Source organism: Oxyura jamaicensis, chromosome 13 (genome assembly GCF_011077185.1).
Source record: "Oxyura jamaicensis isolate SHBP4307 breed ruddy duck chromosome 13, BPBGC_Ojam_1.0, whole genome shotgun sequence".
In the NCBI taxonomy this organism is placed as follows: Eukaryota; Metazoa; Chordata; class Aves; order Anseriformes; family Anatidae; genus Oxyura; species Oxyura jamaicensis.
Genome location: NC_048905.1, coordinates 16,210,945 through 16,226,529, shown reverse-complemented (window position 1 = coordinate 16,226,529; position 15,585 = coordinate 16,210,945). Strand labels below are relative to the sequence as shown.

Sequence of the window (15,585 nt, the reverse complement as noted above, 5' to 3'; positions counted from 1 at the left end):
AGAGCTGCAGCTCCCCAGGGACCACCACCAGCTCCCTGCAGCCCACGGCCCAGCTCCCTGCGGCTGCGGTGGGGCCAGGGCTGCCCGGCATCCTGCTGGGTGCTTTCCTGAACTGGCTCTTAAATGAGCGAAGGCTTTTTCTAGACTTTCTGGGAAAGAGAAAAGAAAGGAGAAGGGGATTTTGTGAAGGTGCCCAGCTGCCTGAGACACGGGGTGCTCACGGCCAGCCTTTGGGAGGTTTTGGGGTTCCCACAGTTACCTAGGCAGTCAGGAGAGCTTCAGAAGGAGCCAGTGGAGATGCTCCTGATACACGCAACAGTGGGTGCTTTTAAAGATCCCACTATGTACTTAGCTGTATCTTCAGACATCTAAATCCCTCTAAAAGTCTCACTCTGAGTGTCTAAATCCCAGGTGCCTAACTCACTTCTAGGAAAATCTCACACCAGGACTGATTCACGGAATCATTTTTTTAAAATCTGGTCCTCACTCACATAGGGCTTTTGAAAATCCCACTGCTAATCTCCTATTCCCAGGCATGTATCACTTTGAAGCCTGTAAAATAAATCACTTTGCGCTCCTGTGGGACAGCAACTACTTTGTCCCTGCTCATACTAAGGCAGATTTTTGTTTCTTGCATATTAACACATAGATTTTTTTTGGAAGCGCTGAAGCTGCTATGTGAGACTCGAATTAGCAACCTGGATCAAGTGCTGCTTTACATCTTATTCTGCGGAGGCACCGCACACTGCCGGCAGTTTGCGTCTGCATCAGCGGAGGTGTCGGGAGGAGCTGGTTCTGGGCTGCTCATTTCCATCGGAGGGGCTCGCCCGTGGGCACAAGCCTTCGCTCAGCTCTACTGATCTCCTGGGAAGATTTCCGAGCAAATTCGCTCATCTCTAGCAGAGACCGAGCATTGTTTACTGGCTTTTTTCAAGAAATTACTTGGGTGAAGAAGGGAAAAATCAAACACATATGTTCTTTCGTTTCTCTTTTTATTTCCTATGGGAATTTTTATTTGTTGAGAAGTTTTTTGTTGTTGTTGTTGTTAAATAAAAATTTTGTGTGTATGCTTTCTTCATTAGAAAAATCAGAGTTGGAGATAAACAAATTATTTTTTCCTGTAAAAAATAATAATAATAAAAAAAATATTGCCGCAAAAGAAAAGGCTGGCTGCCATTGAAACATTTTTGATAGAAAATCTGCCTGCAGCCCTACTGCTTAATCAGTTTGGCGCAGAGCGTAGCCTGTAGCTTGTTAATAAGTGCAGCCTGCCCGAGTGGTTCACACAATGGTGAGCTGCAGAGGAGGCTTGTTGCATAGCTGTGGATTTTATTTTGCAGCTCTGTTAATTAAAACATATTTTACTTTGAAGGGGGCTTTTACTGTTTTCTGCGAGGGTGAGCAGAAAACCGTTCTCTCGGTTAGATTAAAAGAAGGATCTGAGGTATTTTTTAGAGGTAACAAGTTTGCATTGTTCGGTGGACAAACTCTTACTGAGCAACAACGTTGTGTAGTTTCTTATTTTTATTTGTTCTCTGTCCTTGTATACAGGCTGGTTTATGAGACTGAATATCTCGGCCGTTTTGATAATATCAAACTAAATTTTCACGTACAAGTTGCCAGGCTGGGTCAGAAAAGTTGTCACAGATTCTTGCTTAATTGGTAAAATAATTTTTACTTATACAACGGTAAACTAAAATAATAAGGCCTGAAACCGTGCCATTGAAGTTAATGACAAAACCTTCATAGGTTTCAAATAAAGCCTGCATTTTATTATCCCAGTTCCAGTGACTTTTGTTGCAAGTTTGCAGCGAAACGTTAGGGCATTTCTAAGTGTTATTTTTATTATACAAAATCCCATTAAAATCAGTACTGAAGCATCCCATTAATTTAAATGGGACTTTGCATAGTTTGCAGAGTTCCAGGCCACAGATAAAGAAAAGTATGCAGCTTGGAGTTAAACTGACCACAGCTTTTTATTAGAAGACATTTAATCTCGAACGAACAGCGCAGTCTGAGGCATGAAGTCTTTGTGAACTTCATCTGGGCTGTGCAATAGGAGCCTCCACAGTGCAGCAACTTCTGGCTTGGCCGCCTGGGACCCCTCAGGACCGGCCAGGGCTCCCAAGCAAACCCCTAGCCCAGGTAGGTATGCAAAGTGCTCCCCAGGCAGCCTTGCCTTGGAAATGCTAATAGGTAAGCCAGCACACCCAGAACAAATGGAAAACTTGATTCAGCTCTTTCTCTGGCTCCAAGCATCCGCTCACCTCGAGGAACGCGGGGCTGCCGTCGGTGGGCAGGAGCCTGGGGGCTCTCCGCAGCCCGGCTGGGGGCAGAGACCCTCCGGGACGGAGCCACGCTGGGCCGAAGAGGGGCAGCTCCAGGAGTCCCCTCGGGGACCCCCCCAAGGAAAGCGTGGGGAGAGGGAGAGAAACCGGGGGGGGGGGGGGGGGGCGGGGCGCCGTGGGCACGGCGCTGGCGGGGAGAGCTCCAAAACCCAAGTGCGCCGAGCGGCGGGGAGAGCCCATGTAGGTGGGGGTCCTCCCTCGAGGGGTCTGGGGGTGGCGTGAAATGACAGGTCCCCCCTGCTGCTGCCAGCCTGGGCACACAGCCGGGCTGCGGAGGCGCCCTGCGAGGCCAAGTCCCTGTGCGAGGGCTGGGAGGTGCCAAACCGTGCTCCAACCCCCCCAGCGAGTCGGTGTGACAGTTTTGGGGAGACCTAAAGGCTGCTGCAGGACATCCGGACAAGTACACGGCGAAGGTTTAAGAGCTGCTTTTCTGCTCATTGCCTCCTCGGAATTCTCCTTTACCCCAGCCCTAACTGAGCACAAGATGCTCCCATTGCCCTGAGTGCTTTTTCCCCGGCACACTGGCGGGGAAGGGGGATGCTGGTGGAGGGGACGGGCACAGGACCCCAAAGCAGGCTGCATCCCTCGCACACGCTGAATTTCAGGGGTTTCAGGGCTCTGACAACAACTCGTGGCAGGGTTTGGCTGAGCGGGAGCGCTGCTCTGATTTGGGACTAGCTGTGCAGAAGCAAGAAAAAACGAATACAGAAAAAAAACAGGCTAAATTTACAGCCCCGGGCTTTCAGCTACCCCACGGGCTGATGAAACCGGAGGGGAAAAGCACTTATTTTCCTCTCCTGACGTTCATGCCCCCCCAAGCGACCACGCTCCCGTTGAAACCCGGCTCCCACCGCCGTGCGCCCCTTTCCGTGCGCCCCCGAGCCCCGGCACCGGCTCGGGGCGCACCGGGGACCCCGGGCTGGCGGGGGTTGGGGGCTCGGTGCCCCCTCGGTGCCTGGGAACTGCTCCACGGGGCCGGGCTGCGGAGCGACCTCCGCGCAAAAAGCGCGCTTGGGGCGCGCAAAGAGCGCGCAGGGGGCGCGCAGAGGCCGCACCGTCGGTGCCTTTTGTCGCCGCGCAGGAGGGCGGCTGCCGTCGGGGCCGGCCCCGGCGCGGAGAAATTAGCGAGGCGTTGGCTCAATTGCGGCTTTTTCCGCAAAACGGTGAATGTAACGGTAACTGCTGGAGGCCGGGTCGTCGGTGCTTGCGACGGCTCGGGAAAAATTAAACGCATCGAAGAAGGTCTGGGTTCTGAATCCGGGGGGATTTGGAGGAGCAGGAGAAAAAGGCACCTGGGCAAAACGGGCAAACGGCTCAGCAAAGCTGTGACAGCGAGGGGGGGCTTCTGGCAGCGAGGATTAACTTTTTTTTTTTTTTTTTTTTTTTTTTTCTCCTTTTTTTGGGGTTGGGAGGGTGATCCCACGGCTGGAGGCGTTATTATTCCGTGGGAGCAGAAATCCACGCGGCCAGGAGGGCTGCGCCCATAAACCCCGCCGGGTCGCCAAAACAGCAGCGGTAAAAGCCTGCCATAAAATTAGAAGGGGGTAGGGTTTCCAGCGCCGCGGCCGCCCCTGGGGGAGGCAGGGACCGCGGCCCCCTCCCCGGGGAAGGGAGACTTTGTCCCCCAGGGCCGGCGGCTCCCGGGGGGGCGCGGGGGGGCGCGGGGAGACGGCGCAATTACCGGGAGGAAGCGGAGGGGCCCTCCCCAAAACGCCACCGCTGGGCGGGGAGGGGGAGAAAGCTGCTTCCCTCACTTAGTCGATCTCTTAAACACAGCCAGAAAAGAACATTAAAGGCATTTCTAGATTTCGTTTCTTTTTTTTTTTTTTTTTTTTTTTTTTTTTTTTTTTATTCCCATGCTCTTAATTTTGAAAAAAAAAATCACAAAACATAACTTATAAAACAATATATATACTGCATCCTTATCCACAACAGCATAATTGAAACATCCAGCGTAACGTTTACCACAGGTGTGAAATACACTGGGAAAGAAGTACCGTGTGCATTTTATATTATGTTTCTTTGTCATCTACAGGTAATAAGTATCGACAAAAATAAGCAACAAATATGCCTGCAATTAAACTTCATATGCGTTTTGTATGCGTATTAATAAAGATCATATTTATCATTTTTTTCTTTTTTTTTTTTTTCTTTTTTTTTTTTTTTTTTTTTTTTTGCCAACAAGCACTTGTTAAAGTATCTACATTTACATAATAACACCTTAAGATAATAACACCTTAAGATCATTTTTGGTTCCTTGTTTTTCCTTCACAGTTAGAAAAGCAAGGAACGCTTTCAGCTTTGCTAAGCAACCTTTCCGGACGCCGAGGCTCGCTGTTTCTCTAGCAGAGATGCAGTATCTGGATTCACTTCATAACAGACCATTTTTGGTCTTTTTTTTTTTTTTAGACACTCTAAAAATGTTTTTTTTAATATTTTTTTTTAAGAGAAAAAAAATAACCTGCATTTAAATAAAGGTGAATGATAATTTCATTATCAAGATAAGACTTTGGATGGGGAAAAGCTGAACAGTTTTTGCGTCGCTGGAGGGTATCTGTGTTCTCTCACAACCGGGGATACTGCAGTCTTTTGGAAAGGATGAAGAGGTAGGAACCTTGAGCTGCTTAGTATCAGGAATGACTGGATTATAGCTTCCAACTAAAGAAAAAACATCAAGAATCATGCATTTTAAAAACAGTTTATTCAACGGCCAAGGACAATGATCCGGCACAATGTAACGGCAGATATAAATATAACCTTATATAAGTGGTTGACCCTTGTCATTATTATTTTTAATAGTTTCATACCTAATATTTTTACCATTTTTTCCCGCAGAAACTCCTCTGCGAATTATATTTTTTTCTCCCCCCCCCCCCTTTTTTTTTGTCGTTTTTGAGTGTGATTCTGTTTCTCAGTGGTAAACATTAACCAAACTCTTCCCGTGCGACAAGCGGCCAAGAACCGTCCCACCAGCTCTTACCACCGAGGCGTCTCCCTCCCTTGCCGCTCTCCCCGCGGGGAAGCGGCCGCCTTACAAACTCCTGTGCAAGTTCAAGTAAACACATACAACCCGCATAATCCAGAGAAAAATTGCAACTCATCCATGTACCAGATTTCGATGTCTCTTGCAAAAGTTTTCTGGTCCGTTTACTTTTTTTTTTTTCGATGTTTAATTTTTTATTTTATTTTTTGTTTGTTTTAAAAAGCGCTGCTTTGTTGGTTGTGTCGTCGGTTTTCATTATTTTTTTAGACAATCGAAGTCCGCGGAGATTTCGGGTTTTATATATATATATTTTCTTTTTTTTAACTTTTTTTTTTTCCTCTCTCACTTGCTCGGGTTTTGCTTTCAGTCATCATCGGGTTCTTATTTTATTTTATTTCATTTTTTTTTTTTTTTCTTTTCCGTTCAACGTCGCTTAGTTTCTGCTTTGCTTTGTCGGCGGTGTTTTTGTCGGAGGTGGTTTGTGTCAAGTCCGTCAACTGTTGTACTGACAGGCGTTTAGACTAGAGCCGGGGCTTTGCAAACTGCTGTAGCCGAAACTGGAGTGCTGCTTTGATTTCAGTCTGAGGCTGGCTAAGCTGGAGTTGCAAGTGTCCCGGTAGACGCTGTAGGGCGAGCCCGGCGGCCCGTAGGGACAGGCCGGCGAGGACATGGCCGAGTTGAGCGAGGAGCCGCTGATGTTGTTGATGTTGTTGAGGCCGGAGTTGGCCATGCCCGGCACGGCCGAATGGCCCATGCTGGACGGCATGTTCATGGAGGAGATGCTGCTGGGAGCCGAGAACATGGACTGCGACGAGAGGGGGCTCATGGAGTTGAAGAAGGTGAAGCTCTTGGTGGAGAGAGGCGCCGGGGTGAGGCTCTTGGTGGCCCAGTTGTTGTAAGGGTAGCCGGCGTACATGTCGTCGTAGGGCTGCATGAGCCCGCTGAACTGCGGCACGTAGCCGTTCTTGCACAGGTCCATCTGCTGGTTCCGCTCCCGCTTTCTCCACTTGGCTCGGCGGTTCTTGAACCACACCTGCGGGAGGGACGGACACGGCACGGTCAGCGCCGAGGCGCGCACGGCGGCCGCGCAGAGGATGCGCGCAGCGCGCAAAGATGCGCGCCCGGAGCCCCCCTCCCGAGCAGCGGGCGGCCAGGGGACAGCCGGGGGCCGGCCATACTCCCCCCAACCTTCGCAGGCTCCGGCCACGGCTCCCCGGCCGCGCACAGCCTCTGGCGCGGCCCCCAGACCCTCTCCACTGGAGCCAAAATCCGCGCATCCCTCTGCGCGGCTGTGCGCGCAGGGAGCGGTCGGCGGCATCTGCCAACCCGGCTGCGCGGGTGCCCGAGGGTGTCCGCGGGTGCGCGCCTTGGTCCCGGCCGCGTCCCCCCGGCTCGCCCCCTCCGCCCCTCGCCCCTCTCCATGGGGCGAAGGCACGGCCCGCTCTGATTAGGGCCGGCTCGCCCCGGCTCCGCCGTGTTTCCGAATGCTAATGCTGTGTAATAAAAGTCCCCTGTTACAGATCATAAAAAAGGGGATTGGATTAGTATGTTTAGGTTTAAAAAAAAAAAAAAATCAGGCCCTGCATCGCCCTTGGATGGATGCAGCCTCTGCCTTTATATCTAATGAGAATTTACAGCCCTGACTAGGGAACAGAGAAGCGGAGGCCGCTCCTGGTGTTTGATGCAAAAACCTGATCCAGGCTCTCTCCTATTTTTTTTTTTAGCCCTAGGAAAGCGCTTGAGCCCTCCGTGATGCGAGCCATGAGCCGGGGCAGGAGGGGCTGGCCGGGGCCGGGCAGTCCCAGATTCTCTTGCCTGGTTCAAAAAGCAGCACGGCCCCGCTGCCGGCTCGCCAGCCTCTCCGGCCGCACTCCCCCGGGCTCCCCGCGGCTCCGTGCGCCCGGCCCCGCGGAGGCTGCGCTCCCTCCCCGCGCCCCTCGGAGCCGGAGCAGGGGCAGCTCCCGGGGCCTCCCCTCCCAGCGCAGGAATGGCACAACTCCTATTAAACTGTGGGCTCAAGGATGGAAACTTGGAGGGAAGGGATGGCGGGGTCTATTGAAAAAAAAAATAACAATAATCAAAAGAATCCCGTATAAATATGAAGAGGAAACGAAAGCCAACATGTTCGAAACCTGTAATATACTCCTCGGAAGGTGCTTCCAGACAGGAATTTCCTGAAAATGAGGGTAATAGTTTTAATTATGGCTCCTAGACATTTTAAAGGAAGGCCCTCACAGCAAATTAAGGTTAGATTTGCAATCTGCAATCTCAGAACATCAAACCAAAACATCTCCACACAGAGGGAGAACGAAATTATGTTAATGGCTACTCATATATTAGTTTTATTTGCTTCCTGATATGTTCCAGCAATATTAATGCAGTTTAGTCTCCGCTCCGGCTTTGTTTTGTTTTAAACGCAATTAGGACAATGCTTTCCGATGCAGCGGCTGTTTACTCTTGAAAGATTTTAAACAAAATCTTCGCCATCCGATTCGGTCACTCGCGGTTGAAGGACCGAGAAAAAAAAAAACGGATTTTCTGGGCCGGGGGGAACCCCGCGCTCTCCGCACCCCCTTTTTCTCCGCGGCTCCTGCTCCGGGCGCTGCCGCCTCGCTTTTCCACGCGGGGAAATGTCCCGGGAGGGGACGCCAAGGGGAGCTGGGCACAGAGCAGAGAGGCTGCAGGTCAGCGCAGCCCGAACCGCTCCGCTTTGGCCGCTCGCTATCTCACGCGTAAATCTCCCACTAATAACAGCCGGGGCTATATATATATATTCCAGGTGCCACCGGCTCCGAGGCGTATAAAGACCAGGCGCTTTCTCCTTACAATTCTCCGTCTACAGCGCTTATTGCCTTTGCAGTGTAAGCGCCCCTCAGCCCTTGTCCTTCACGTTGCCCACCGACGGCCTCCGTGAACGGTCCCCGGGGGAGCCGCGGGAGATGCGCGGCGGGGTGCGGAGGGGCCGCGCGGCTCCGCGCTGGGGCTGGGGCCGGTCCCCAGGGGCCGAGCCGCGATTCCGCGGCCGCATTGCGGCGGAGCAGTGCCGTGCCACGGGACATCGCCCTCCCCGTGTGCCGGCGGAGCCAAGGGGCGAGGGGGTTGCCCAGCCTCCGGGGCACCGGGGGGGCTTCGCCCCGCAGCCGGCTCCCTCCGTCCTCCCCCCGGCTCCCGGCGCAGCTTTCTCGGGGGCAGCATCTCCTCGGCCGGGGGGTGAATTTCTCCTGTCCGGCCCCACCGCCGAATTTAGCGATTCAAAATCACGGCCAGGGTGGCCGGGCGGTGCTCTCAAGCCGTAGGAGCGGCTCCCGCAAGGGGTTGTTCCCCTACCCCCCCCTCAATCCCCCCTCTTACCCGGACTCGGGGTTCGGTGAGGTTCGTCCAGACGGCGATCTCCTCTCGCATGCTCATGTCGGGGTAGCGGTTCCGCTGGAAGGTGGCCTCCAGCTCCTGCAGCTGCTGGCTAGTGAAGTGGGTCCGCTGCCGCCGCTGCTTCTTCTTCTTCGCTGGGTCGTCGGCGGCCCCGTCCTCGTTTTTCTGCTCGCCGCTTCGTTCTTTTTCTGCGGTGGGGTGTCGTGTTTTTTTTTTTTTCCATTTTCTTTTTTTTTGTTGTTGTTTTGTTCAGACAGAAATGCAAGCACACAAAGCAGACTAGCCGCCCCCCGCCCCCGGCCCTGCCCGCCCTACCGGGGGCACCCACCCGGCTCCCGGGGGCCCTGCACCCAGCGCGGCACGGAGGTAGGGGCTCCCCGTCCCGGGGGGGGGGACAGCGCCCAGCCCGGCCCAGACCCAGACCCCCGGGGAGGCGGCGGAGCCCCCGGGGCTGCCCGGCTCGGAGCGAGACCGAGGAACGAGAAAAACGGGGGGGTAAGCGGTTTCCCTGCAGCACTGGCCTTTCTGCCCGGCCACGGCACCTTCTTACTCCCTTAAACCTAAGGCGCGATCTTTGCTCCATTTTCTTTGTTGTGCTCGGCCGCGACAGGAAACTTTGGCAGGGTAGGGGTGTAAAAGGCAGCAGCAATTAATTGCAAAAGGCACCCTCTCTCTATCTCTCCACTCCCCCCCTTTTTTTTTCTTTTTTCCTTTTATTTTCTTTAGCTGCTTGTAGGATTTTGCTGTTTATTTTAACCCGAGGCTGAGCAAAGCCCACTGAGCAAAAGAAAAAAAAAAATCGTATAGAAAAGAGCAAACAACAACAACAACAACAAAACAAGCCAGGCGCGCTTTCGCGATGGGGGTTTGCGCGGCCTGGAAGCAGGAATCCCTCCCAGGCCCCAGGGCCACGGGGGACAGAGCCCCGCTCCCCTTTCTTATCGCCCCTTTCTGCTCACCCAGCCCAGATTTGGCCGGGTTTAGGCGCGGGGAATGCAGTGGGAAGGCCGGAACGAGACGGGCCGGGCCGAGAAAGGTGCGGCCGGGGGTCGGGGTTCCCCCCTCCCCGGGCACGGCGGTGCGGGGCTGGGGGCTGCCACCCCCCCCAGGCCCAGTCCTGCTGCTGCTGCCTAAGGGGAGCCGGAGGGGTTCGGGGCCCGCTGCCCGGCTCCCGGGGGCGGCTTGCCTGGGGGGCTCGGGGGCGTTTTTGCAGCTCCGACCCCTGCGAGGTGGCCGGGAGGCTAAAAATAACCGCGGGTTGCATCCGAAGGCCGGGAGGGCTCGTCCTTGCAAAGTCACCCAGCGATCGCTTTTCGCCTCCGTAATAAAAGGGGGGGGGGGGGGGGGGAGAACAGAGCTGAAATGGAAACCCCAAAGCCGTGTAGGGGGGCCGATTGCAGCCCCTGTGAGCGGTGAGGGGTTTGCAGAGCCAGCACGGCCTGCAGCAGCAGCAGCACATCGCTACTCGGCCTGGGCTGGACCGGCCTCGCCGCGGGAAAGAGAAAGCAAAATAAAAGAAACCCGCACGGCTCCGGCTCGGGGCTGGCTTTGCTCTCGTTCCCGTCCGGGAAAGGCTCGCAGGAACCGGGCCGAAAGGGCCCCGGGCAGGGGGAGTGCAAGGCAAAGCGCTGCGGCCGCAGCCCCCGCGCCGGGTTTAGGCTGGCCGTGATTTCGGTAAAAATCCGGCCTCCGAGCCTGGCCCCGCTACAGTTTCAAAACATGACACACGTTACGTTTAATTGGCATTTGTGCATTTAAAAATAATAATAATAAAAAATAAATAAAAAAATGAAAAATAAAAAATAAAAAAAATAAAGGAAGAAAAGAAATCGTGAAAGGTATTTTGTAGCTGCTCAGAAAAGAAAAGCACGCGGGTCCTGAGCCCTGCCCCGGCACCGAGGGGTCACATACAGGGGTAGTGCAAAATGGAGCAAATCTCCCCCTCTAATCTCAAATAATCCCCTCTAATCTCGCAGTCCCTTCCAGACGCCGGTCCCTAACTTTGTTTGCGAATCAGCCTGGGAGGCACAAACCAGCCCCCGTTTATCACCGTGTGCCACTTCGGGACTGGCCCGCGCCACGGCCACTCTCTAGATTATAGGACCTGCTAAAAGTGAGAAGAGCACCATCATCTAGGAAAAAAAATCAGTGAAATGAGACATAAACTTCTCCCGAGAAGGTCTCGGTGGAGAACGGGTATCACACTCCTTCCTGCAGCTTTTGTTTCCTTCTCCTAGCTTTCCTTGTCATCCTAGAAATGTTGCTACTTTAATTGAATACAAACTGGGAAACCACAGCTTTCCCTGCAGCCCTTGCACATGGTGCTCAGGGCGCTGGGAGCCTTTGCAGAGCGCGCAGCTCTGCGCGAAACCTCTCCGCGGCGGCGCACATCCCCTCGGCCCCACGCCGCCTCTCCTGCTCTGCGGGCCTTTTTTCTTTCTTTTTTTTTTTTTTTTAAAAAATCCTTCCCCCCCCCCCCCCTCCTTTGACAGAGAGATCTTTTTCCATGCCTGCACCTCCCGAGCTGGAAAATAAACCCGGGCAAAAGCTGACATTATTTCAGAAACCTCCGGCAAAACCGCGCTCCCCGAAGAGTCCCCCCTTTCCCTTCGACCCGATCGATTAATAACTATTTAAATAATAATAAAAAAATATATAACTAAAAAAAAAATAAAAGAAAAAAAAAGGCAGGTCGTGGGATGGGCTCGGTGGCCACGCGTGTCCCTCTCCGCGGCTGTCAGCGCGGCCGCTCCGTGCGGGCCCCTGGCCCCCTTTCGCCCCTTCCGTGGTTTTTTTTGGGGGGATGGAGGCACCGGGGGGAAAGGCGGCTGCTGCCCCCCGGCCCCCCACGGGCTCCGGTTGCGCGGGGGGCGCGGGCAGAGCAGCGGCGGCCGCCCGGGGAGGGGAAGGAGCGGTGGGGAGGGGGCGGCGGCGCAGGGGGGAGCGGGCCGGGGCCGCGGGGGGGTTACCTGGCACCTCCGTGTCGGAGGATTCACTGGCTGAGTTCTCGATCGGGTCTCTGGGCTCCGAGGATCTTTGCAAATGGAAGCTGGAAGCCATGTCATGGGAGGGTTGGGGTCTCAAGCTCTCGGGCAGTCTCTCCAAATTCATTCCACCTTTAAAGGAATCCATGGCAGGGGCGCCGGGCTGCCTGGGGGAGTTTGCAGGTGTTTATTCCACACAGAAAGGAACAAGGAGATTTTTTTTTGTTTGTTTCTTTTTTTTTCTTTCCTTTTTTTTTTTTTTAAGGGAAAAAAAAAACAACAAAAACAAAAGCAAATCCACTTATTACTAACAGTATAATTTTAAGGGTGTCGGAAGAAGAGATCTGTGCAGCGCCTCGAAGCCGCTTGTCTCTGCTCGGGGAGAGGCACGGCACTCCGGCCGCATAGGCAGGGAAGTGGTAAAGATCCCTTATAGAGAAACGCGAGTTGCGAGTTGGACAGTTTAAAGCTAAAGAGATTAAAGTGACCTGCCCTAGAACAAATGCCTGTAGTTAAACGCGGCTCCTCCCCCTGAAGGTTAAAACCTCCCCGTCTCGCTCATGCATCACTCCATCTAGCGCTCGCCCAGCCCGGCCGGGCGGACCCGGACCTGCCTGCGCGCTCCCCGCCGATGCGCGCTCCTTGCGCGGCCGCGGCCGAACCCGGGCAGCCCCCCGCGCATCCCCCTCCCGCCGGGACCCCCCTTCCCGACCCCCTCTCGATGCTCCCGCTTCTGCTGCGAGGGTGCCGCCCCCCCTCCCCGAACACCCCCCCCTCAGCCTCCCCAGCCTCGGCGAGGTACAAAAAATATTTCAGAAACGAATGGGAAGGTGGAAAATCATTCCCAGCCGCTCGCAGGCCGGCTGGCCTCCACCCCTCCAGCCTGTCCCCAGCCTTTTTTGGGGGGAGCGTGACAGCACCCCCATCCTTTCCCCCTCCCCATCCCGCCGGCAGCGCGCAGGTTGCGCCTGTGCTCACGGCGGCACCTCCGCACCCTGCACCCCCCTCGCAGCACGCAGGGACCCCCACGGCGGGTCTCAGGGGGATTTCTTTGGGGTCGGCCTCCTGGGATTTGTGCCTGAACCGGTTTTAGCCTTTTTTTTTTATTATTTTTTTTTTCCCTTTTCTCTCGCTGAGGGGGTTAGCTCCTGGCGGACGCTCCCAAGGCAGCGTCTCCCTGCGCATCGCGGATAACGCCGGGTCTCCATCCCAAAGCAACCCTCTGTGCCGCCCCACGGGCCGGAGCAGGGCCTTGGGCCCTCCCGGAGAACACCTCGGTGTGTGGGGAGGTGGAAAAAAAAACACGGGAAGCCCTCGGGTTGGGGGCAGGTGAGGGGTGCTCTGGGGGACAGGGTGAGCGGATGGGGCAGAGGGACCCTGGCTGCGACTCCGCCCGGGGAAAGGACCTTCTCTCCTCTTTATTTTCTCGGCTCGCTTTAACTGATCCATCCTGACACTCTATTTTGCTTTCAAATCAAGTAAAGATGTGCGAGAGAACTTTTGAACTGTTTTATGGAAACTGGAGGGAAGCAATGTTCCAGCCGTGCAGGCTTTTTTCCTACCCCGCCGGGGTGATGCAGCCGGGCCCGCCCCGCGCCCCCCGGCTGAGCCCCCAGAGCCCAGGGGCTGCAGGGGACGTCCCCCCCCCCCCCGGAACATGGGGTCGGGGGACGCCCAAAACTCTCAGCCTCAACCCCCTCACCTCTGATCTGCAGCGACTTGTGCAGTTAAGGTTGTGCTCAGGTAGGTGCTGTCGCACTCAGATCTCCACCCCCCCCCCCTTATTTTATTTTATTTTATTTATTTATTTATTTATTTTTGTCATTTTAATGTCCTTGTTTCTGTCCGCAGCTCTTGGCCAAATTCAGCTCAGGAGCTTGCAAACGACGGGGGATTTCGGGCACCCGAGGCGAACCAGACAATTTCGAGGCCGCTCAGGCCGGGCTTGGTTTAATCCGCAGCTCTCAGCAGCTGGGGCGCTGGGGCCGGGGGGGCCTCAGCTGATGCAGGGGAACGACGGGGACTGCTCCCGGGGGAGAAGCGAGGGGTGCTGTCGGCCTTCCTCTGGGTGGAGGGTGAGGGTGACAGGACTGCAAGCGTGCACCCTTCACAGTCCCATCTTTTTCTTTCTTATTTTTTATTTTTATTTATTTATTTATTTTTATATATGTATTTCCTGCAGCCCCGGGCAGGTCTTCGGGGGCTCCTCCACTCTCAGCGGGAGCAGGATGGAGCCAGGCGAGCCGTGCTGGAGAGAGGGAGGGAGCCTGCCAACAGCCCGGCTGCTCCACTCCGGCTATTTTAAACCTACTGCTCGCAGCAGTCTTCAAACCGGAGGCGGGATTTTTCTTTCTCTTTCTATTCTTTTTTTTTTTTTTTTTTTTTTTTTTTTTTCACTCTGCCTAATTTACAGTTTTTGTTCTGCTCTATAAAATATATTTTTAAAATTCGTTCTAGGCTCAAATCCTCCCGCCGGGCGCAGGGAAAGGCTCAGCTCCGGCCACGAGCGGGTTTTCCCCGAGGTGGAGGCAGCCATAAGGCCAGGGACAGCTTCTGGGGGGTCCCCGGGGCCAAGATCCGGGGGGAGCACCGGCCCCGGGCACAGCCCCCGGGGTTTGCTGGAGAGTAACGGGCCGGTCCCGCCGCTCCCGAGGGGCTTTTGGGAGGAAGGGACCGAGCAGGGCCCTCCCCCGGTCCTCTCCTGGCCTCCCCACACGTGTCCGTGCCCGGCCGTGGGGCAGGCTTGTGCCACGCAGCGGGTGAATGTCTTAGAGGGGTCTTCCGTGGGTCTGGGGCATCCCCTCCCTCATTGCTCTGGGGACCGGGAGGCTCCTGTCGCACAGGGCCGAGGCTATCGCTTCTCCCTGCCGCTGTCGGGAGAGCACATGTCGCGACATCCCTGCAGGGCGCACCCGCAGGCCCCAGCTTTGCGCTCTTCCCTCTCTCCTCGTGCCGGGCTCGCTCCGTGTCGGGGCGCGGGGCGCGTCCCTTCTCGGGGTGCCTTCCCCATGACGTCACGTCCACCCTCGTGACGTCACGCCTCGCTCCGTGGCGTCACACCTCGCCTTTCCGCAGGCCCGGACCCCAGGCGAGCCTCGGTGCCCCCCTCCCAGGGGAGGCCGGCGGCGGAGGCCCGGCAGCCTCCCGTCCCCGCCGGGCCGTCCCGGGGGAGCCGTGACCCGCGTGGGCGTGGGAAGGGCCGGCAGAGGCTTGGGGGGGGGGGAGGGCTGGGGATCTGCAGAGCACCGGGGGGGGGGGGGGGTTTGCGTGGGAAACCTCCGCACCAGGGGCTCTCCCAGCCGGGGGCTGCACCCCCGAGCTGGAACAGGCTGGAGGCCCCGCAAATTCACTGCTCCGCTGCCGTCTGCTATAAATAATCCCGGAACGAGGGATGGCGCTTATAAATAAATCAGCGTCGGCCACGGCTGTGATAACTCCGTTAAGAAGAGGTCAAGACACGTCTGAGTGAGGGAAGGACCCCCTGTGCCTCCCGAAGGGGCGGGCAGCCCCCCCAGAGGCCCCCGGACAAATCCTGCACTGGGGATTTCTGTTTTCGGACAGGAGCTCCCACCCCGGCTGGCTGCAGTGTTTGTAGCCAAGGCAGAACCACCTGGGCCGTATATCAGGCAGCGAAGTTAAGTCTCTGCCAGCTTTTCCTCTTCAGGTTTATTAGCATTGTATAGACTCAGATTCAGTCTATAAATTATTGGGAATTGTTACAAAAATGAAAGCATCTCCTCCCGAGCGCACCTTTGCCCGAGAGGAGAGGGAAGCCCTCAATAAAAAAAGAGCTGCAAGGGGGAGGGAGAGTTTCTCCAACCCAACCAAACCCAAGCCCAGACAACTCAATCCAATCCAGCTCGACCAAGAAAAACCAAACCAAACCGTACCAAACCAAACC

General features: G+C 55.4%; 1 protein-coding gene across 1 annotated transcript; it reads right to left on the bottom strand.

Annotated features, from left to right (window-relative positions):
- Window positions 1-5,029: 5,029 nt before the first annotated feature.
- Window positions 5,030-12,217, bottom strand: PITX1 (paired like homeodomain 1). The gene is made up of 4 exons (XM_035338881.1): window positions 11,997-12,217; window positions 11,670-11,851; window positions 8,683-8,888; window positions 5,030-6,364 (listed from the first exon to the last, which is right to left on the bottom strand). Exons 2-4 carry the CDS (start codon window positions 11,830-11,832, stop codon window positions 5,825-5,827), a joined length of 909 nt encoding a protein of 302 aa, XP_035194772.1. The 5' UTR covers window positions 11,833-11,851; window positions 11,997-12,217; the 3' UTR covers window positions 5,030-5,824.
- Between the last annotated feature and the right edge of the window lie 3,368 nt (window positions 12,218-15,585).